Below are 24,109 nucleotides of genomic sequence, written 5' to 3' on the forward strand. Positions count from 1 at the left end.
AGACATACCATGGCCAAAGCAACTTATTAAAGAAAGCGTGTAATTGGGAGTTTGCTACAATTTCAGAGGGTGAACCCATGACCATCATGGTGGGGACCATAGCAGCAGGCACACACGGCTCTGCAGCAGTAGCTGAGAGCTGATTACACCTTATCTGCAAGTTGGAGGCACAGATTGGGCCTGATGTAGGCTTTTTGTTTGTTTGTTTGGCTTTTGGGTTTGGGTTTTTTTGAGACAGGGTTTGTCTGTATCTTTGGAGCGTATCTTGGAACTTATTCTATAGATCAGGCTGGCCTTGAATTCACAGAGGTCTGCTTGCCTCTGCCTCCTAAATGCTGGAATTAAAGGCATGTGCCACTACCACCTGGCTGAGAAGTACATACGCTCATCCACTGAGCCATTGCTCCATTCCCTATTATTTAATTATTCTATTTCACGCTATTGTACTGGATTACTTAAGAAACAATCCCTATAAAGCCCCTTCCACAAATAATCAACATGAATGTAGCATAATGCATATCACTTATAGATCTGCCAAACCTAGCATTTTTAATGAATACAATCAGTATTATGCAAGAAAACAAAAAAGACAAAGCTTCAGTAATTCTGTCTTCCAGTGGCTCCCTAATAGGTAATTGAATACCAAGGAGTGGTTTACTTTCTCTTTTAATTCTGGGATCCTTAAATGTTAATCCCAACATTTTCATGTAATCTGAAACATTTTAATTACAAGTAAGTGTTTTTATTTATTTGTTTATTTATTTGGATTTTTTATTTATTAGTTTGTTTTTAAAATTTAGTATTAGGTAATAGTTCCAGACTACTACAGTAACATTCCTCTTTTGTGTGCACTAAACCATTAGAAAGAAATGAATATCCTGAGATTTAGGGAAGAAAACCTGTAGCCAGAGTTAAAACAAAAGGCAAAGTATCACTATTCTATTGTTTTACAGTATCTTCAAAAAGTAAAATTAACCAGGCAATGGTGATACAGACCTTTAATCCCAGCACTCAGGAGGCAGAGGCAGGAGGTTCTCTGTGAGTTTAAGGCCGGCCTAACCTGCAGAACGAGTTCCAGGACAGCCAAGACTTCAATAGAGAAACCCTGTCTTGAAAAAAAGTAAAATTAACAAATACGCTTCAACATATACAGTTTCACAAATCTCAAGAAAATCACATATCAAAAAGTTCTAGAAAGCTATGAAAAGCAAATACTTATTTTCTTTAGGATCTTGTGAAACTACATTTTGATGAAGTTGCTAAGTTTTGGTATCAAATTAATTTTTACATCAGTTTTATCTGCTCTGAAAGCTCACACTGTGGACAGAATTTCCCTCAGATCTCCAGCAGAGCTCCATACACACCATTTCCTTCAGCCAACTCAGACACTATCCCTTTAAGATTTTAGGTGTATGCTGCATGCCATACAGTGTGATGTCTTCACCAAAGAGGACCACGTGTATCTAGGTATTGCCTGCTATGATCAATACCCTCTTCTGTACATTACTCTCATCCATCCCTTGGCCTTCAGGAATGCAGTTATATTCAGAATTCTGAAACTAATAGAGTCTTTGGATTCTGAAATGATGCAAAGAGCAGGGAAAGCCCACAATTAATGCTCTAGTGTGCAAGCAGCAGCATCTGCAGTCTGACCTGGACTGGAAAACCACTGACTCAGTGGCTCAGCAGGTCAGCAGTGATGTCCTTCAGGAAACAGTGCCTGCTGTTAAATAACTATCAGTAAAGGCTGGGTTTGGATCGAGGCTTGTAGATATTCATTGTATATGGGCATTTTGTTGCACTGATCCGTTTAAGTCGGTCTTTTTCTTCCACCCTGTTGAACTATTTGTCCATGGTCCTGTTCTGAAATTTACCAAAGAATTAGATGAGAGGTTTGGGTCTTGAGGATGTCCAAGATAGACTGCATCCTTTTGAGGTTGGCCATGAATACTTTGAAAATACAAAAATGTGAATACTTTGAAAATACAAAATGTCTCAAGCTAGATAGTACAGCTTTTGTGTTATAGTGCTGTCATTGACTTGAGGTGCTTAGATTTATTACTAAATGTCATCCAGTTAAGAAGCTTCAGTGACTCTTGCTCTGTCACATTTTATAAATGAAATAATTTTTCATAGTCACTGAAAACTCTTATCATAACACTGTCCCCAAAACACTAAGACATGTGTCTTAAGTAAATCTTTAAATGTAGCAAATACATCCAAATTTATGTCAGATGTTGGCATTTCAGCATATCTGAAAAAAATCAGAACTGTTCTAACCACAGGGAAAAAAATTATATATATATATATATTTGCATTTTTCTTATCCCACAATTTAGAGCTTTTGTGGAGATTCCAGTACCACAAACAAAGTACTCTCTGATGAGGACAGATTATTTAGCAGTAGGATTTATTTTACCATTTTATCTTCTGAAAAAAATTGACCGTTGTCTTTCTGCCTGCTAAGTTCATGAGCTGTGGTTCAGCTGCCAGGCTGCTGTTCCATAGCTCCTAAGCAAGTTGAGCTGCTGCTTCTGCTGTGGTTCTTACTGTTTCTTTCTTCCTCTCGAACAGAGTAAATGTGTACAAAAACAAGCTAGCAAGACTCCTGAAGTGGGAGGAGTTCCAAGAGGGGTGCCCCTAGGGTTTTTCTTAAATACCATACAAAATTTCTTACATGGAAACTTGTGTAGCCTTTTTTGTGTAACAGCCCCCAATGTCTCTTTTAAAACAACCTTGATTTCTTTCTAGTTTCTTATGATATCTGTTGGAGATTTGTTTCTTTTTTTTCTCACCATGTTTGCTGTGTCAGATAGAAAGGCTACTGATTTTTGTGTTGATTTTATTGTCTACCACTTTGCTGAAAGTGTTTATCAGATCACTTTTCTCTTAGAATCTTTAGTGTATTGTGTATAGAATCACATCATGTACAAAAAAAAGGATACTTCACCACTGTTCTATTTTATTGAAAATATTCTCTGTGCCTTCAGTGTGCAGTTCTCCTGTGCCCATGACTTATAGATTTGATATGTTCACAGTGTCCTATAGATTACAAATGTTCTTTTTGTGCTTTCTATTGTCTCTGTCAATGTCTCCATATTCTGAATAATTCCTCTACCTTGTCTTCAGTTCCTGATACTCTGTCCTTTTCTTTTGTATATCCTGTTGATGGGGCTCTCCATGGAGCCTTTTCTTTGACTTACTGAATTTTTCATCTAGTATGTCAGTGTGTTTGTTGCAGTGTTTCTCTTTTTCATAGCTAACATGAACAGAGAAATCTCATAAGGTCCGATCCCTAGACAAGAACTACAGCCAACTAAAGAATGCTGCAAGCAGGAGAAATAGTCTTCCCAAGGATGAGTCCGCTGAAATCGTAGACATACAAGTACTCAAGGCCACCCTGGAACTCGCTCCAAATAAAACAACAACAACAACAACAAAAAAAAACCCATCTTTTTAAAGAAGTAGAATCAAAATATATTCCTTTTGGAGTCATATTAATGCGTATGGGTTTGTCAAGAATATTACATTATTTAAATATTTCTAGCAGTCGAAATAAAATTTAATTTCTTTTGTTGTTAGTTGAAAGCATTTGCCTATAAGAAAACATATTTCTGGAATTATGTTAAGAATTAAAACTAATGTTCTTTTCCTTCATCTGACCTGTTACAAGTGTAAGTACAGGCAAATAAATCCACTGCTGGTTAAGGAGATGGTTTTAACAGGTGTCAAGGCATAGGTGAATAATTTGTTATTTGTGAAAAACATTCCCAGTGAGATTATTTAGTTATTTACATGCAATATAAACCCAAAATCCTTAAAGAGTTGTGAGAAAATTGCCTTTATGCTGATTGTTTCTACCCAAGACCATTAATTAGGGAATACTTAGAAATTTTTTAGAATTACACACTGCTTAAGCAAAAGTCACAGCTAGAGGTGTTAATCCCACCAATTGAAAATAAGACCATTACCACAGTTTAAAGCCAAATTTGAAGTAAGGTTTAATACTGGCCAGATAGCTGGACTCTGGCCAGGTCTATACCCAGGTTCCCTAGAAATGGCCCTGAATCAGTGTTTACAACAGCTTAAGTATTTCCTATCAGGCTTAGTCGCAAGAAAGCATATATCCTGACGTACTTCCAGCCTACATCAAATTTAGGCAAGCATACATCCTAATAGGATGATGATGAATTTTGTTTGTTTTTTTTTCCACTTCTAACAGTTTACTGAGATGATTAGCCACTGAACTTTAGTGTTCATTAGAATCATTTGTGTTGAGTTCTGCTTATTTGTTTTAACAAAAAGTTGTGTTCTCAACTCTGCTACTTAACAGCTTCTGAACTTGGGGAAATTGTTTCTGAGTCTGATAGTTCTTACCTGTAACACTTTCAAGTTAGATTTCTGTTGGTTGCTGTGAGAAACAATTTTAATGGAGGAGGGGTTGAGATATAATAGAGTTCAGTGGTAAAGTACTTGCCTAGCATGCACAAGGTCCTGGGTTTGACTTCCAGCATGTGTCGGGGGTTGGGCATTTAATCCCAGCACAGTCACAGTATTTAGGAGGCAGAAATGGGAGGATCAGAAGTTCAAGGCTGGGCTCAAGCTCCAAAATAAATGAGTTTGAAGCCATCCTGAGCTACATGATACCTTGTCTCAAGTAGAAAACTTGAATCAATCAGTGAATGAATAAGTAAAATAAAAAGAAGAAGACTTTATTTTGACTCACATTTTCAGAGGTTTTAGTCATGGTCTGCTCATCCCTACTATAAACGGTGATCTTATGTTGATGTCACAGTGAGCATGCCAGGAAACAGGAAGAGCCCAAAGAGGAAGTGTACCCTTCAAAAACTTGCCTCCACTAATCTTCATCTTTAATCAGTCCCTCCTCATACCCTATAATTCATTGATGAACTCAGCACCCTGATGATATAATTATCTATTTATAGTACCACAAACTGGGGGCCAAGCCATCCCACAAACCTTTTTGGAGACTACTTTAAACCAGACAGTGTTTTAAAGCATTTTTAAAAGAACTTTCTGGTTGAGTGCCTATGACTTTTAGCAGTCAACCACATAGCATCAGACTATGAAGTTAAATACTTTACTGCCAATAATCATACCTCTCAGGTGATTTAACTGTCAAAAATAATATTTAAATTTTTTTCTAGCATCTGAATTGATCTTTATAATAATTTTTGCTGTTGTAGTAGAATACCCGTTGTTTTCTTTGCATTGTCTGTTTTCTAAGAGATTTTAGCAAAGAGAATGCTTGCAGGAGGGACATGTCTACCCAGTTCTTGGAAGTCCACTTCTCTTAGAGCTCACTTCTCTCTGACAGGTGCTGTGCTGCTTTCTCCGATGATGTTTGTGTCCTACTTGTGGCCATTTCTCTTTTTAACCACATGTAATAGGATCAAGGATGAAAATAGACTTTGGCTGCAGCTTGCTGGACTTTTATGAGTCAGTAACAGCTAGTCTTAATTAGAAATTGTAAAGACTTAGAACATATCTATAGTCATTTCCAGCTTTGTATTGGGAGAAACAGGAAGAGGCTGGTCCACAGAGATAAAATGGTGTAGATGGAAAGAAAAATGTAGAAGAAAACAATCTAGATTGTTATTCCAGTATTTGTGAGGCCCAGTCATCCGTTAAGTACTAATACACACCTCTTTTTTTTCTCATCAGATTACCTAAACTGTTTTCTCTTGGTGTAGAAAACTTTGCCTAGAAACACTAACTTAAAAGAAGAATAGAGGAGTATCAATGTCCACATTCCAATTAATGAAGTTAGCTCACTTCTTCTTTATATAAGTGGATCAGAGACCCGAGTATAAGAGCTAAAACTACAAAAAGGGAAATTTTTTTAAAGGAATAAGTCTTTGTGACCTTGGCAGAAATGTCCTAGATAAAAATGTCTTAAGTACAAGCTAGCTTCATCATCAAACTTAAAAACCTTTGTATATACAATATGCCATCAAGAAAGTAAAAAGAAAGAGTTGGAGAAGTGACGTAAGGGTTAAGAGCATTCACTGCTCTTGCAGAGTACCTGGGGGGTTTCAGTTCCCAGAACCTACATGATGTCTCAAAGCCATCTGTAACCCCAGTTCCAGGGGATTTAATATCCTCTTCTAACTCCTCAGGGCACCAGGGATCCACATGGTGCACTTATGTAATTGAGGCAAATGTTCATACCCATAAAATGCTGGAAGATTTTTGCTGACTGGTAGAGGTTACAGTCTCCCCTTGGCCTGACAGCTTATCTCAATAGCTTGGCAGCATAGGGCTCCCTCCCTCCAGCAGAACTTCCTGCCTCTACTTGCCCTTATCCAGAGACTGTCCCTGGACCTGAAGGGCTGACCTTATCTAAACCAGGTGCCCATCTCTACACCAGATTCCTGACTTATCTTTAGCTTGAACCCTGACATAGATCTCTGCTAGAAGGCTCCCTTGGTGCACATATGATAACTAAGACTTGTGCTAAGAGCCTTATGATAGGAGTGTGCCATTTAATGCAAATTACTGTTTGTCCCCAGGCTCTCCAATACTAGATATTCCTTATACTCTGGAATAAAGTTGAGCTGATTCACTGAATTCTGTCTCCTGAAGGCCTCTCTCTGTTCATGCTCATGGGCTGCCTACAGAGCTTTCTGTTGCCACTAGTGGCCAACAGGCCGAGAGGGAAAGAGCACTCCCCCCCAATAATAAAAAATAAAAAATAAATTTAAAAAGGAAATGAAATGGTGACTAGCAGGATGACTCCTTGGTCACCAGTGCTTGCTGTGCTTGTGGAGGCCCAGGGTTCAGTTCCTAAAGCTCATGTTGTGTACTGTAAAGCTCTGTCCAGCACCTGAGGATCCAGTTTCCTCCTCTGGTCTCCATGGGCACCTGCATGTGCATGGGCACACACACACACACACACACACACACAGAGAGAGAGAGACACACACAGTTTTTAAAGTGAAAAGAAGTCATGAACCACCCAAACAAGCTTTACGTTAAACAAAGTTATGTGACCCAACAATTCCACCCCAAATGAACCATGTTCATAGGAAAGCTGGAACATGACTGTTAAGCATCATTATTGATCATAGCTCCAAGTAAAAACAATCCAAATATTTATCTTTTTTTATTTAAAAGAGTGGGTAAACACACTGTAGTAGTCACTTATAGAGATAGTTTGTAAGAAATGCATCTGTACAAACAAAGTAGACTGTACCAATATTGTAGTTGACTGTGGACGGACATGTTATGTGGTGCTTAGCCATGTGTGTGTGTGTGTGTGTGTGTGTGTGTGTATCCATAAAGAAGTCAAGTCCTGATACATGTTACATTACAGGAAAACCTTAGAATCATACTTGAGAGAAGTCAGACATAAATGATCATATGGTTTACTGTTTTGCTCATTAAAATGTTCAGGGCAAAGAACAAAGAAATTAGTAATTTCCAGAAGTAGAAAAAATGAAAAAATGAGAAAGATAGCTAATAGATACAAGGTGTATCTTATTTTCTCCTTTTCTTTCTTTCTCTTGTGTATGTGGGTCTCCTGCTCCGTAGATGTACAGATAGATGTGTCATCTAAAGGTTGACATTGGATGTCAGACCTTGATAACTTTCATACCTTGGTTTTTGAGACAGGGACTCTCATAATATTTTATTCTGAAACTTACCGTTTCAATCAAAGGACCCACCTGTCTCCATCCTCCCGCCACACCAAACCCCTTCCCCCATGGACCGTGCTCCCTAGATGCTTGGGTTAGACACATGCCTCTACTCCTGGTTTTTATGTGGGAACTGGGGATCCAAATGCAGGCCATCATTGCTATACAACAGACACTTTTACCCACTGAGCCATCTCCATCACTAAGCTTCCTTTTCTATGACGACACTGAAACTTTAACATATGGTGATGGTTGTGCAACTCTGTTAGTATTACATTCTGAAGTGATTCATGTAATCTAAATGAATAAATATATAATATGTGAACTGTATCTTAACTAGTTTTTAAAAGTGGATAAATGGCTGGGCATCGTGGTGTGTGGTTTTAATCCCAGCACTCGAGAGGCAGAGGCAGAGACAGGTGGATCTCTCTAAGTTAGAGGATAGCCTGGCCTGAATAGAGAGTTCCAGGCCAGCCAAGGCTACAGTGAGACCCTGTTTAAAAAAGATAAAGCAAATTAATTAGGAACCTGGAGAGATGACTCAACAGTTAAGTGTGCTTCCTGCTCTTCCAGAAGACCAACTACAGTTCCCAGCACCATATCAGATGGTTCACAGTTGCCTATAACTCTAACTTGAGGTGATCTACTGCCCTCTTCTTACCTCTTTGTGCACACTCATTCACACACACACACACACACACACACACACACACACACACACACACATTATCAAATAAGAAAAATAAATTTTAAAAAGATGAATAGACAAGTTAATTTAAATATAAATTCAAAATGATTTTGATAGATCTAATTCATTACTTATATATAATTATTGCCTAAATAAGTATATTTATTTTTGTGACAAAAAATTTAATCCTAAGTAGCAAGTTGCTTGTTTTAAAATTAACTGGAATAAAATTTATTACTGATTGAATTTCAGTTACAGTGAAAATTGAAATGTAGGTTACTCCCTTCCCCCACTAACATTTCTGTCCCAGTGCTCTTCTGTGTTTTGGTTGAATAGATGCAGTTGTGTTATGGAAACATCTTGGACTTAACAGTTGCTAGACCAGGACAGATATTCCATTGTGATCTTGGACAAATCATTTCTTAGAGCTTCAATCAGAGAAACTTAAAGTGGTACTCATGCTGAGTTTGAGAAGTTTGGATAATTTTTTGTTGGTTGGTTGTTTTTTCTTTGAAATACAAGTATAGGAGGATTTCCAAGGAAGAGTAAGGATGTGTATATTTAGGGTCTGCCCTTGTTTGACTATATTTGCCTATATAAATTCATTTTGACTTTCTTGAGATAGCGTGTCTTTTTTAAAAGGATGCCATTCCTCAACATAAATCCAGCCACACTGAACCTCATTAAAGAGAAAGTGGGAAGTAGCCTTGAACGCATGTGCATAGGAGACCACCTCCTAAATATAACACCAGTAGCACAGACACTGAGAGCAACAGTTAATTAATGGAACCTCCTAAAACTGAGACGCTTCTGCAAGAGGAAAGACATGGTCAGTCAGACAAAATGGCAGCCTACAGAATGGGAAAAGATCTTAACCAACCCCACATCAGACAGAGGACTGATCTCCAAAATATATAAAGAACTCAAACTAAACATCAAATTACCAAATAATTTAACCAAAAAAAAAATGGGGTACAGATCTAAACAGAGAATTCTCAACAGAAGAATTGCAAATGGCTGAAAGACACTTAAGGAACTGCTCAACATCCTTAGCCAGCAGGGAAATGCAGATCAAAACGACACCAGTCAGAATGGCTAAGATCAAAAACACCAAAAATAGTTTATGCTGGAGAGGATGCAGAGTAAGGGGAACACTCCTCAACTGCTGGTGGAAGTGCAAACCTGTATAGCTACTTAAGAAATCAGTGTGGCAGTTTCTTAAAAAATTGGAAATCAATTTACCTCAAGATCTAGCAATACTACTCTTGGGCATATACCCAAAGGATGCACACTCATTCCACAAGGACATTTGCTCAGCTATGTTCATAGCAGCATTATTCATGTTGACTCCCCATAAGAAATCTTACCCTTTCTGAGGAGTGGAGGGGAGTGGAGTGAGGGGAAGGGTGAGGAGGGAGAAGGGGAAGGAGCCGGAATGGGAATAGCCATGAAAAATGAGAAAAGATTGTATTTAAAAGATTCTTAATTTAAAAAAGAAAAAAAAGCATGTTACTGGTTTTGACTGGCTTTGGATAGCTTTATGCTATTAACAATTCTAGTTCTGTTTACTCAGCTATAACTCACTTTTAGAATATATTAACTATATATTAACAATGTGTATTTTAGTTTTTTTAAATATCCATGTTGTAATATATCTTATATACCTAATTTATTACTAAAACTAATTAAACTGATTTTAGAAAATGTGTTACATCTGGTCTCATGGATCATTTAATGCTGGCATGTGGCATATCCATATTTTATGGCTCACTTAAATGATGACATGAGATGGAATTGGGTGTTTTGTAAGCGTGACAGCTACACGATCTTAATCCAGCTTTTCTTTATTTGCAGAGATCCTGCATATTTTGATGATAATTGGCTAAACAGAATCAAAACTGAAGTGGGAGACAATTGGAGGTTAAAGGTATTTCTTTCTGTTGTTAACACCTGTTAAATCTTTAAATATTTGTGTTACTGTTTACTATTGCTTACTTAGGTTTTCTATTGCTGTAAAGAGACACCATGACCAGAGCAACTATTATAAAGGAAAACATTCAATTGGTGCTGGCTTTCAGTTTCAGAGGTATAGTCCATGTTGGGAAGGAAGACATCATACAGGTGGACATGGTGCTGGAGAGGTAGCTGAGAGAGTTCTTCATCTTGATCAACAGGCAACAGGAAGCAACTGTGTGCTACTCTAGGAGAGCTTGAGCAAAGGAGACCTCAGTATCCACCAGCACAGTGACACACTTCTTCCCACAAAGCCACACCGCCTAGTCATGCCACTCCCTAGGGTCGTTTCTTTCAAACCACCACATTTATAATACTTGGTTTTTTATCTGATATTTCCAGTAAGATTAGAAGGTTATTTAGGAAGCTTATAACAAAATAATATGGAATTGAAGATTAGTAGTAACTTGACACACTGCCTGCCAGGATATGCCATCCTGTAAGTCAGTAAAGCCTATTAGTGGCTGGATTTTGGAGTCAGGGAGCCTGTGTTCACACTGCAGCTCCACCAGTTACTCTCTCTGACAAGTGCAAGAACCTTTCTGTTAATCACTTCTTCAACTGTATATGCCATTGGTTAAAATAAAATAATGTAACCTTTTGCCATAGGGAAAACCACTATCTTAAATGACTGTATCAGTTTTAAGGTGTTCTACTTTCAGGTGTTGTAAGAATGACAAATTAACAGCTTAGAAGAGCAAATAGGAAATAAATGATATATTTTCCAAATACAATTTTTTTCAGAAATACAAAATGTTTATTTATGATACTGTCTTTTTTTTTGGCTTTGTCTTGTTTTTTAGATAATTTGCTGTACAGCCTAAATCTGCCTTGAGTTCACAGTTTCCTGCCTTTACCTCTTGGATTAGCAGGCATATAAGCAAGCACACCATGCTTGTTTTATTGTTGTTAAAAAATAAGCAACTTTTCAGTTTATTTCTCTTTTAAAAATAAATGTTTTCAGGGGCTGGAGAGATTGTTCAGCAGTTAGGAGCGGAGCACTCGTTACACTTGTTACTCTTGCAAGGACCTAGGTTACAGAACCAGCAGTTTACATGTGGCTCAAAGGCATCTGTAACTCCCATTCTGAAGATCCTGTACCCTTTTCTGACTTTGGAGAACACCAGGCACACACATGGTGCTCATACATATATACATGTAAGCAGAACACTCATACACATAAAATAAATCTTTTAAAAAATGTTTTAACCCAGAAGGTTGCAACTGAGTAATTCAGCTTTTTTCATTTGTTAGCCTCAAACTGTATTGTCTTTTTGTTCTAGGATGTATTGTTCTAGGACATACCCAGCTACAGGTTGAGCATCATCAATCCTAAATCCAAAACAGTTTATATAAGGAAGAGATGTAACTAATGTACTAGTACTAACATTGAACAAATTCAACCAGATCACATGGATGATTAGCAGGATATGGCACGTTTAATCCAGTGCAAATTTAACTGTATGAGGAGGGTCAAAAACAATTGAGAACTTAAGAGTTTTTAATCAAATAACGCAGTTAATCTCCCTGTCATTTCATTCAGATAAAAATAGCTCGTGAACTTAAGTTCTAGAGTGAGTTAATAAATACCCTACAACACCGTAAAATTCCTCCTCTTGTCTTATATATGGTCCTCCTTAAAGCACTAGCGTTTTTTGCAGTGCTTAATATTAGTCTCTTTTAGTATTTCAGGATACAAGAGTAATTTTTTGTGGGAGGAGGTTGAGACAGGGTTTCTATGTTTACCCCTGGCTGTCTTGAAACTCACTTTGTAGACCAGGCTGACCTTGAGCCTCCACGTAGTGCTAGGATTAAAGGCCCATGCTGCCAGGGTCATAATTATTTACTTTGTTTGATATTCACTAAAACAAACAAACAAAAAAACAAAAGAAAAAATAAACAGCCTTTTCTTGACGATGGAGGAATTTGGAGGTTATTTCCTGGAATAAGACCACAAGGGGCTGGAGAGATGGCTCAGCAGTTAAGAACACTGCTGTTCCTCCGGAGGACTCAGGTTCAATTTCCCATACTTCCACAGCAGATCACAACTCTATGTAACTCCAGTTCCAGGGGAGCCAACATGCATGCAAGCAAAACACCCATAAGTGTAAATTAATTTTTAATTTTTAAAAAAGAATTCCAAGGATAATTTTGGCAGTAGTTTCTGTTTAATACTCTTAAGTTAGAGAAAATAGCACACATTTAAGTTCAGGTCTTTAAAAATAATAATTTATTTCCTTTGTTTATCAAAAGTCTGTATGATCTGTTAGGTATTCTTTATTTCCCCATAGTGTTATCACTAAACAATAGTCTTTTTCTGATGTTGTTATTTTAAATATCCTATTAAGTTTTATTTTTCATACAGTTTAAATATCCATTATGGGAATTGGGCCAGACGTGTTTCAGATTTCAGAAGAAATTTTTGGGGAGAATTTAGAGTTTGTTTGTTTGTTTGTTTGTTTGTTTGTTTAGAGAAGTTGCTTAAACTTGACCAGTTGAACATTCCTAATCTCAAGATCTGAATTCTGAAATGCTCCAAAGTCCAAATGGTTTAAAGTACCAGTGCGCTGTTGAAAAGTTTTTGGAGTTTGGCCCACTTGAGATTTCAGGGTTGTGGTCTAGGAATACTTAGCTTGTACTTGCTCTGTGAGTCACTTGAGTTTTAATTTATTCTGTACTTTGATCTCTGCTTACCTTTCACCCACTTTTTTTTTCTCTCTCTCTAAACAGATAAGTAATTTAAAGAAAATTTTAAAAGGAATCTTGGATTACAATCATGAGGTAAAATTCTTTTTCTCATTCTACTTGGAAATATTACAGTGATTTAAATTTTTCATAATTTCAAGCTTAAGAAAAAAAACATGTCAAAATTAATAGTTTCTCTCTCCCCTTGTGCAGCTTTGAGGATGCTGGTTCAAATAACTAGTCATCCCTTAAGTGGTAAACATATCAGTAGTTTTCATTGCTATGAGTAGCTTGTACGTAGTTAGTAAAATTTGTTAAATTTTGTTTTATACTGCACCATTTTTTTCTTTCTGCACTTGTCAAGGTAGTTTAGAGCTCATTTGGAGCATTGTGATTGGCCCTGTTGCTTGTCTTTTATTCAGCAGCCACCTCCTGAACACTAGTTGACCTCACCTCATCCTTCAGGTATATCAGAACACAGGCATTGCTGAGGAGATACTCACATAGCAGAACTAATTCAGTTCATAATCACAGATGTTGATAGGACATAACATTCCCCAGAAATATGTATTATTTTCTTGGCATTTTTTCCTTGCAAGCAAGATACCCATATTTCTATCTGTAGTATCTATCTTCTCCATTTTAGTGAGGGACTTTATCACAGTGGTTCTCAGTTTGTGAGTCTTGACTCCAGAGGAGTTACGTATCAGATAATCCTGCATTACATTACATTACAGTTCATAACAAAATTACAGATATGAAGTAGCAATTAAATAATTTTATGGTTGGGAGTCTTCACCACAACATGAGAAACTGTATGTAAGGGTCACAGCATCAGGAAGGCTGAGGATCACCGTTCCATCACATCCAGCCTAGAATGTAAGTCTCAAACTTTGGTATCATTCTGTAGTCCTTTCCATGGGTTTTCAGAAAGGCTTACCCTGTAATACAGGTTGTCCAGAAACTCACTGGACATTACAGCTCAGCATTACTAAAATTCCTTCCAGGAAGAGATGTAAGCAACATCTACCAGTTTTCTTAAAGTCCCAATGACAAATGGAGACACAATTCCACCAAAGTTCACTCTTTCGAAACCAATGAGTTTGTTGTGCTTCCTTACAGAGAACATAGGTAAGGATTATTGAAGGGATGTGGGTGTGTCTCTCCCTACTACTGAAAAATGCCACACCTGAAAAGCCTTTACCCAGCAGGGAGAGGGCTTCCGTAGCCACATAGATAAATATAGTCTTCCTTGCCCTATATATACTACCCCTCTCTGACGTCATGTGCAGTTAAGGTAGGTGGTAGGAAATAGCTGGCTACTCAGATGAGACTTCTGTGCCTTCTCATGCTCCTGTTCCGGGGTTTAAGTCATCAGCAAGCTCAACTGGATGATCTTTTCTGCGTGAAGGTGCAGCCGGATGCTTTTGGCTCAGGGGACACTCCCTCACTTCACCCAGGCTAGCCTCCAATGCATGGACAGTTCTCCTGCCCCACTTCTCCTATGCCAGTGTACTAGGTATGAGTCATCATGTCCTGCCTGATTATTTGTTTGTTTGTTTGTTTGTTTTCACAGAGTTTCATGTAGGCCAGGCTAGCCTCAACCTCAATAAGTAGCTTAGGTTGACCTTGAACTTTTGATATTTCTGCCTCCATCTTCTGAGTACTGGGATGTCTTTTAATATCATCATCAGCAAAATCAATTAGACCTTCAAAATGGAGCTTTCTTTAGCTCTTCTGCGACGACACGTAACTAAGTTGTCCTTAGTTTATCCTTAGACTGCTAAAACAGTAGCTGGTGAGCAATTTTACTTTTCACTGTTGTGTAGTTCTGTCAAGTCAGGATGATTGTAAAGGAGAAAAGCAGAGATTACATTAATTTCCATGTTAAGTCTTCCATGTTTTTTTGGGTTGTTTGTGCTGTTCTGCTAGGCAGATGTGCTCACACTGGGCTATACCCCTAGCCCTCTGGTTTTTTTGTTTTGTTTTGTTTTGTTTAGATGAGGCTTTGTTAATTTGTCCCCAGTTGCCTTGACCTTTAGCCCAGACATACTTTGAACCTGATATACTTCTGCATCGATCTCTCAAGCAGCTGGCATTGAAGGCCTGTACCACCAGACTCAACTTGTGTGGTTCACTCTTACAGGATCAGTCTACAGTTTTGTCTTATGCAGATTTATTTTGTTGGCTCATCCCTTTATAGTATTAGTTATGAAACAAGGTTGGGGCCAGACCTGACACAGTCATTGTTCAATTCCAACCACCTACAATGCTTTATTGTAGTGGACAGTTAATTTTGTAATCATCTCAAATAATATAAAAATCAGTATTGATTTTCAAGAAAATTGTGATATTTAAAATATATAAATGAGCACTTGGATTATTAGACATCTTGAACAAGTGCGCAAAACACCATAACTGTTTGGGTGACTTTTTTGTTCATTGACCAGAAGTTACCTGTAAGGATACTAAGAAATAATATTTAGTAGATCTTTGGGGATTATGAGAAGTAATCATTTTTGCCCTGAGCTTCATATTTGCTTATTTTGAAATTTAAAATTATAATTTTCTCAAAAAAGTGGAAAGGAAACGATGATGGTATATTTTAGGAACTATTTCTCTGCATGTCATGTAGTTTGGTGCTGCACTCTGACCAGATGGAGTGCTGTCATCAGCACTTCACAGTGAGGAACCCAGGCTCTGATACCTCTTCACTTTCTCTGTTTTTCTCACCCTCTTACCCCACTATACTCCACAAAACCTTCCTTGGCAATGCTTTGGACTTTCAGTCTGCAGCATCATTCTATGTCCCAGTTAGCATGACCCAGCTATGCTTACTGTGCCCAGAGAGGAGGTAAGTCTAGTCCCTGCAGGTGACAGGCACCTTCGGAGCTTTCTTGATGTGCTTTTATATATACCAAGTTATGTATACCAAGTGCTGATGAGAGGGACTGAAGTGTTGAGCATTGGCATTTGTTCTGCAGCTTTACTTCATGAGTCTTTACTACATGATTCACTGCCAAGCTCCCTTTTAGCCTCACTGTTCAGTGTTATTTGTAATTATGTATTTTTTCTAAGTTACTTTATTTGTTTTATATGTCTTTTCCCTGCTCCATATATTTCATGAAGGTAGAATTCTTGTTTATTTTGAAAGTTTTGTAAAATATACATCTTTTTTTATTTATTATGTATACAATATTCTTTCTGTGTGTATGTCTGCAGGCCAGAAGAGGGCACCAGACCCCATTACAGATGGTTGTGAGCCACCATGTGGTTGCTGGGAATTGATCTCAGGACCTTTGGAAGAGCAGGCAATGCTCTTAACCTCTGAGCCATCTCTCCAGCCCCAAAATATACATCTTTTGAAACAGTATTAAAATAAAAAACAGGATCTCCTGTAGGTAGACTGGCCTCTACCTCTGTATGTAGCCGAGGATGACACTGAACTTCTCATCCTCCTGATTCCGCCTCCTGAGGCTGAGTCACTCCAACCCAACCCTGACACTATATTTTCAGAATTTTTCTAAACTGTGTAGCTTCTCAGGAGGGTAAAGCAGAAGAATTTCTTGATCCTAGGGGTTTGAAGCCAACCTGGGCAACTTAGTGACTCATGTCTCAAAAAAGTAGAATAAAATAAAACTACTTAAGAGCTGTCCACCTCCGTGTTATTTTATAGGAGGCAAAATTGAAAATTAGCCACATGTCTTAGGACAAGGAAATTTTGAAGTATTTATCAGGCAAATGGTATTCAACCATAAAAATGTTTTTATTAGGACTGTATATACAATATGGTAGCAGTTTTGTAGACATCTACATAAATGTACTTACAGAAATAATATGAAGGTTTATAATCTGACTCAAATCCTTTAGATGAGGTCCATTTTAAAATTCAGGATTTTTTTTTTCAAAGCTAGAAAAGTAAAGTGTTGCCTATATTCTCTATTTTGTGAATGCTCCCAGAGGGAGTATTGAGATTCCTGCAATAAAACATAAGCATTTTCATTCTTAATTAGAATCAACAAGCATAGTAAATAAGCTTTGTTCTGTCTTTGCCTCTCGTATTCAGTCTAGGAGCTCCTCTTCCTCTTTCTCTCACATTCCCTCCATGGACTCATATGTTGCAGGGAGAGGCTGCTTGTTCATTCCTGCCGCGTGGCTAGCTTAGCCCAGAAATAACCACACAGAACCTGTATTAATTAAATTACTGCTTGGCCCATTAGCTCTAGCCTCTTATTGGCTAACTCTCACATCTTGATTTAACCCATTTCTATTAATCTGTATATTGCCACGTAGCAGTGACTTACTGGGAAAGATTCAGCATGTGTGACTGTGGTGGCAGCTCCATAGCATCTTTCCAACTCTGCTTTCTTCCTCTCAGAATTCAGTTTCGTCTCCCTGCCTACCTAAGTTCTGCCCTATCAAGGCAGTTTCTTTATTCATTAACCACTGAAAGCAACACACAAACCACTCATATACTTGCATTTCTCTTTTCTGGTTTACTTTGTTTTTGAGACATTGTGCACTCTGTAGACCAATCTGACCTCGACCTGCCTCTCCTTCTGGATGCTGGTGTTAAACGCATGCCCATCATGTCCAGCTTCTGGTTTACTTTTATATATTTTTGATTGTTTGTTTGTTTTTCAATACAAGGTTTTTCTGTAGCTTTGGAAGTGATCCTGGAACTAGCTCTTGTAGACCAGGTTGGCCTCAAACTCATAGAGATCCGCCTGCCTCTGCCTCCCGAGTGCTGGGATTAAAGGCGTGTGCCACCACCGCCCGGCATGGTTTACTTTTATATTGATGAGCATATTTTAACAGTGCCATCATCAGAAAAGTAAGTGCTAACATTTAGCTTTGACATTTCTTCTTTGAGATTAGGAAGCCATTGCAGCATTGTTTACCAGCTTCTCTAGATTTGCTATTGAAATCTCTCATGTGAGTTTCCATTCCCTTCTGGCAACTTATTTATTTAGGATTGATTTGTCTTTATTTATTTCTAAAGGTTCATGAAAATGTGCTTTGATGCAAGGTATATTTTGAGCATGGATTTTGCTTTATTATGCTTGGCTAACGTTTAGCAAATCCTTAAAAACTGAATAACTTAAATACCTAATAGTTTTAGTCTTAGGAAATTTTTCTACTTCTTTTTGTTGTTGTTGTTTATTCTGTAGAACTCGCAGTGAACCTTTAAGCTTCCTGGGTTGACCCTTTAATTACTCAAATTTCTTTGATTACTCAATCAAATTTTCTTTTTACTGCTTGTGTGTTTTATCTACTCTTGAGATAACTGCATTCCTTTCTTGCTTACGCATTGCAGCATCCTATTATATTTTTTATTCCCATGAGCACATCTTTATTTTATTCATTTTCCAGCCCTTCTGTTCAGTTTCTTCCCAGTAGACATTTCCATTACATTTAAAAGATACATATCTTTTTGAAATGGAGAAAAGCAGGGGAGGGGAGGCCCTTAAATATGAGAGGCCTTTTTCACTCAGGTGAGACTAGGGTCCTTCACCACTAAAGCTACCCAGGTTAGTGGCTTCTTTGTCCTTTGTGTTGTGAACTCAAGATGAATTTCACAAACAACAGAAGATGAATGAAGTTTTAGAAAGGAGCTTTATTATAGAACTTAACTTAAGAGAAAGGAAGCAAGAAAGGGTTGCCCCTGACAGTCCCTGTTTAGGAGCTAATCAGGCTTAACTGGGTTGAGGCATGGGAGGTAAGCTTGTCAGGCCAGTTGTCCCCACACAAGGTGTTCATTAACACCTTCGCATCCTAGTGACTAGACTGGAATTTTGGCACAGCTTCAAGGATCAGAGAAGCACCTGATCATGCTTAGCTTCCAGGCAGTGTGCTCATTAGGTTGCTATGTAAACCTAGAAGAATGATAACCAGAAACCAGAACACAAACCAGTGCCTCTGAACGTTTTTGGTGTTTCAGGCCTCTATTGAGGACAGAATTGTGATGGAACCAAGTACAACTCTGACTCAAGGACAGAAACGGAGCTGCTGTTTTTGAGGTCTCCAGAACAGTTCCTTTTTCCTGTTTTTAATTACTGCTGGAGAGTGATTTACCTACGCAGGAGAGGAATTAAGTTTAATTGAGTTGATGGTATATTTCTGTATAGCTAAGGATAACCTTGAACTTCTGTTTCTCTGCCCTTCTGATTGCTGGGATTATACCCACGGACCACCATGCCTGGTTATGTGGTGCTAAGGATGGAAGTCGGCTGCTCAACCAACAACTGGTCTGCCTCCCTAGGGGCTTTCACTGACAAGTTACCCGACAGAGATTCCCATTTTTTTGCATATGTTATTTCATTTGGGACCATATTCTCCATTAAAGGGATCTGCCATTCTCATTCCTGTTAAGAATATCTTACTACAAACATTTTTAGAGACAAAATGAAGGTAGCAAGGGGGAATCTCACTGTTGGTAGTGTGAATTTTTCTTTAATCCCAATGTTTTGGATGTTTTTTAGTTTAGACCACTCTGGTTATAATTCATTATAGATCAAACATCCAAGCTTTCTTAGAACAGAAGGAGGACCAATAGTATATGGATTTTTGTTCAGTGTACATGCCATGTACCAGATTAGAGACAAGTTGCCATAGTTGTAATTTAGGTGTAGGAAATAAGAATAGAAATTGGGAGTGAGGTTGGGCAGAACAACTCTGGCCTTGACAGTGAATTTCTTGTTATAGCAAATCTATTTCTATTAAATATTTTATTCGGTGCTATAAATATGAGTGTAATTATAATCTCTTTGTCTCCATTCAGATTTTAGGACAGCAGATTAATGATTTTACCCTTCCTGATGTGAACCTTATTGGGGAGCATTCTGATGCAGCAGAGCTCGGAAGGATGCTCCAGCTCATTCTCGGCTGTGCTGTGAATTGTGAACAGAAGCAAGGTAACTAATGAAAGTGATATATATTGATACTTTGTATGTAAAACACCAGGATAAATGGCATCTTTCCATGGCTACCCATCTTCTACAGCTTTGCCTTCATGTTTAAATGAGTTCCAAAAGGTAGTCAATAATTTTGATTATGGTCATATTCCATCCCTTTTCCTAAGACTATATTTAACTGAATAGTTTTTGTTATTGTTCTCTTTTTTATGTTGGCTGTGGAACCCGGTGACTTTGTTCATACTAAGTATGTACTTTACTATTGAGCTATATCCCCAACCTCAGTGCATTCTTTTTAATGCATTTTAACTACAAATGGTGATATTTATTTTATTTATAATATTAATTTAGTTGCAAAATGATAACTTAGAAATTATTTCTGTTCTTCAGAATAGGAACACAGTCTGTAATGTTCAATATGTAGTTGCGTGCTTACAGTCTATGGAGAGATAGTGGGCAAATCTAATCTTTATTTCATATTCTTAATAAATGAACATTTAGTACCTACCTCACAAGATTATTAGGGGGTATAAGTAACAACACATGTAAATCATCCCAATATCTTATAATAATGTTTCAAACAATGTTAATTTCATGGAAATGTGATTTTTTTAAAAAATATATATGTAGATATGTAGATGTAGATAGTTTTGAAACAATAATTCCTTTTCACTTATATATTACACAATTGGCCTCGAACTCACAGAGATCCACCTGCTTCTGCCTCCCAAGTGCTGGGATTAAAGACATGCGCCAAAACGGCCCGGCTCATATTACAAGTTCTTATAGCCACAATTTTATTTTTTTGAGAGAGTGTCTCACTATGTAGCCCTGGCTGGCCTGGAACTGGTTATGTAAGCCATGTTGGCCTCATATCCACAGAGATCTGCCTGCCCCTTTATCCTGGCATTATAGGCATCTGCCACCATACCTGCCACAGCCACAATTTATTTTATTGAAAATCTTTCTCATACAATATATTCTGATCATGATTTCCCCTCCACCAACTCCTCTCATACCTTTCCCATCTCCCTACTCACACAACTCCTCCTTTTTCTCTTCTTTAAAAGAATAAAAACACAAGATGATCAACCATAATGTACAGTCAAAAGATGAGTGAGAAAAAGTATTTTGCCCAATCAAACAAAGCAATAAGAGGCAAAAAGTCTACAACAATACCATTGAGTTCATTTTGTGGTGGCCATACGGTGCTGGGCATGGAACCTATCCTTCAGTGTGGTTTAATATACCCAGTGAGACCCATTGGAGAAAACTAATTTTCCATTGCTAGTAAATTTTAAAAATGTCACTTGTTAGGTGGCATTTATGGGATAAGTCATACTCAATTTATAATTTACCATATATGGACAATAAATTAGTAAAATCACTTATTAGACTTAGAGAAGTTAGTAAATTCTTAGTAAGTTAAATTCAGATTGCAGATATTAGAAAAAGTGCAGTGTTTTTATGTTTTAACATTTTGTGGCATTGTTAAAATTACTTGAAGACCACCTTTGATACATGTGTAATAATGTTTTTTTTTTATTTTTAGAGTTTGTAAAATGTGACTTATTTGTATGGGGATCACTTATTTAAAATACATTCAAATTTACTGTATGTAAAGAAAAAGCATTACTTTTGCCTTTTGGGAGGTGTGTTTTGTCAATGTATGTGTTCTGCTGCATGCTCATGGTAGGTGCCTCTCATGCATTTGCATGCAGAGGCTAGAGAAGGACACTGGATTTCATCTATCATTTTCCACTTTATTCTTTATGACAGGGTGTCCTATAAACTTGAAGTTCTCTGTTTTTTTCCAGGCTGGCTGGCTAGAGCGTTCCTAAACTCTGCCTGTCTGCTCTCAGCTTTGGGGTCACTGGCATGCACCGCGGTCCCCATCTTTTATTTGGGTACTTGAGATTTTAACTTGGGTCCTAATGCTGGCACCGCACTCCTACTCACTGGGCCATCTTCCTAACATAGGTTTGATTTATGTCACAAATGCTTCTTGAACTGATATTATGGAAGAGGGCTATAGTACCAACCAAAAGAGACACAAAACCTCAAGCCTGCATAGAGCTTGAGTGGAGGAAAGATAAATCATAGCACAAGTTTTTACAGATAAATGCTGTGAAGGTGGGAGGTAAGGAGTTTAGACATGGGTTAGCTGGTTAAGAACAGCTCAGAGTAAGAAATACTCAAGTTATCTTTCAGTGCCTTAAAAATCCCACAAAACTGTATTTGTTAGTAAATAAAGAATTCCGAGAAGTATTGCTGGAGAACAGGGGGCCAGGAACTGTTCAAAATAATATATAGTATTTTGTAATTGTACTAAGTTTTTGAGTTTTTTGTTTTGTTTTGATTTTTTCTTCTTAGTTCAAAACTTCCCTACCCCATTCACTCTTTTCTCCTTCACACTTGATAATGCAATAACAAGTTTCTATTTACTTGTTTTTATTTTTTTCTCATATTCTAGTAGTGAATAAGTTTAATAGTCAGTATAGACTTTGGGGCTTTTCCCTCACCTCACTAACCGACTCCCATTTTTAGAATTGCTTTACTTAAATTGGATTTCTTTTACAAAAAAAAAAATTTAAGCGATGGCACATTGATAACCCCCATCTAATCCAGATAGCCACTGTTGGTGTGGGTTCCCCAGCCGTGTTGTGTCCAGAAGACAGCGATTCACAGCACTCTTTCCTGTCCCCAGTGCTTCCTGTTCCTGGAGCCCTAGAGGGATGATCAGAGCTCTCATTTTAGGACTGAGCACTCTCAGCCACTTACCCAGTTGTGAGTCTCTGTATTAATCACTGCCCACTGAAAACAGAAGCTTTTCTGACCAAGAGTGAGAACAGCACTAACATAGATGTATAATTGTAAATATTCAGATGACTGTATGACATCATTTCCATATAGCAAAACAACAGTAGTGAGATCACCCCATCCAGGGACTATAGCCTCCCAGCCTTGGGCTTTTGACCAGAAGTACAATACCAAATATGATTTTCTACTGTGGAGCAAGGCTAAAATTTACATTAAAAATGGTTGATTACTTTCATAACACTCAGGCCACTATTGCGCTAGTGATCACATCTTGTCTGGCAAGGTGATATTATTAGCAGAGTTCACAGCTGTTTAAAACAGCTCTGTAAAGCACATTCCAGCATTATAAAAGCTAGACAGGAAGAAGGTTCCAGTTGAACAGGATTCTTAATCTCTCACCCAGATTTTTTGCCGTATTCTCTGAGTTCAGGAATACAGTAGAGAGCTAAGAATCATGTAAGTGAGCCTCTTAATTGTTAATCATTAATTGTCACTGTGAATGCATTGTGTCGGTAGATAGAGTAGGGGCTTTTAGAAGTCTGCTTCAGTAATTGACTACCTACCTGTGGATGAGATAGTCTCTGCCTTTGTCCTTATCTCCAGAATCTCGTAGTTATGAAGACTGAATGAAACTGTGTCCACATTTGCTTTGTATTTAGTCATTGTTTCCAATTGGAAAACTTAAAAGCAGTTGATGAGAGCTTGATATATGTATTTGTTTGTCTTTTTTGACCTCTAATTGGGGCAAATAAAATAGTGGTAAATTTTAAAAGACAGATTAATAGTAGAAAGCACACCGCAGCGGAGCACTGGGCTGAGCTCCCAAAGTTCAGCTGAAGAGTGGGAGAAGTGAGAATATTAGCAAAGAGGTCAGGTCCATGATGGGGCTGGAGCTAATGGGAGCTTCAGCTCCAGCCAGACGGGGAAGGAACCAGCATAGGTCCAAACTAGGCCTCTGAGTGTGAGTGACAGTTGTATGGCTGGGGGAGACTGCAGGACCACTGGCAGTAGCACCAGGATTTATCCCTACTGCTTGTACTGGCTTTTTGGGATTCTATTCTCTTTGTATGATAGCTTGCTCGGCTTAGATATAGTAGGGATGGCCTTGGACCTTCCCCACAGCAATGTGCCTTACCCTCTCTGAGGAGTAGATGGGGGGCTGGGGTGGAGGGTAGGCAGAGGGAATAGGAGGAGGGGAGGGAGTGGAAACTGCAATTGTTGTGTAAAATGAAAAAAGATAGTTTGTTTCCTTTGAAAAAATAAAAGAGAAGAAATCATTAAAAAAATAGAAGACACACTGATAATAACATCAACTGTGTATTTTGGGTTTG

The 24,109-nt window shown here is 38.0% G+C and overlaps 1 protein-coding gene across 1 annotated transcript in view; it reads left to right on the forward strand.

The window, feature by feature from the left end:
* The window catches only part of Hook3 (hook microtubule tethering protein 3), a 95,577-nt gene that overhangs the window by 14,024 nt on the left and 57,444 nt on the right, over window positions 1-24,109 (forward strand). The window contains exons 3-5 of the mRNA XM_048456475.3: window positions 10,201-10,273; window positions 13,090-13,140; window positions 19,826-19,958. Of these exons, the coding sequence (XP_048312432.1) occupies window positions 10,201-10,273; window positions 13,090-13,140; window positions 19,826-19,958 (257 nt within the window). The remainder of the gene's footprint in view (window positions 1-10,200; window positions 10,274-13,089; window positions 13,141-19,825; window positions 19,959-24,109) is intronic.

The sequence above is a fragment of the Myodes glareolus genome, chromosome 23 (genome assembly GCF_982192425.1).
Source record: "Myodes glareolus chromosome 23, mMyoGla1.1, whole genome shotgun sequence".
In the NCBI taxonomy this organism is placed as follows: Eukaryota; Metazoa; Chordata; class Mammalia; order Rodentia; family Cricetidae; genus Myodes; species Myodes glareolus.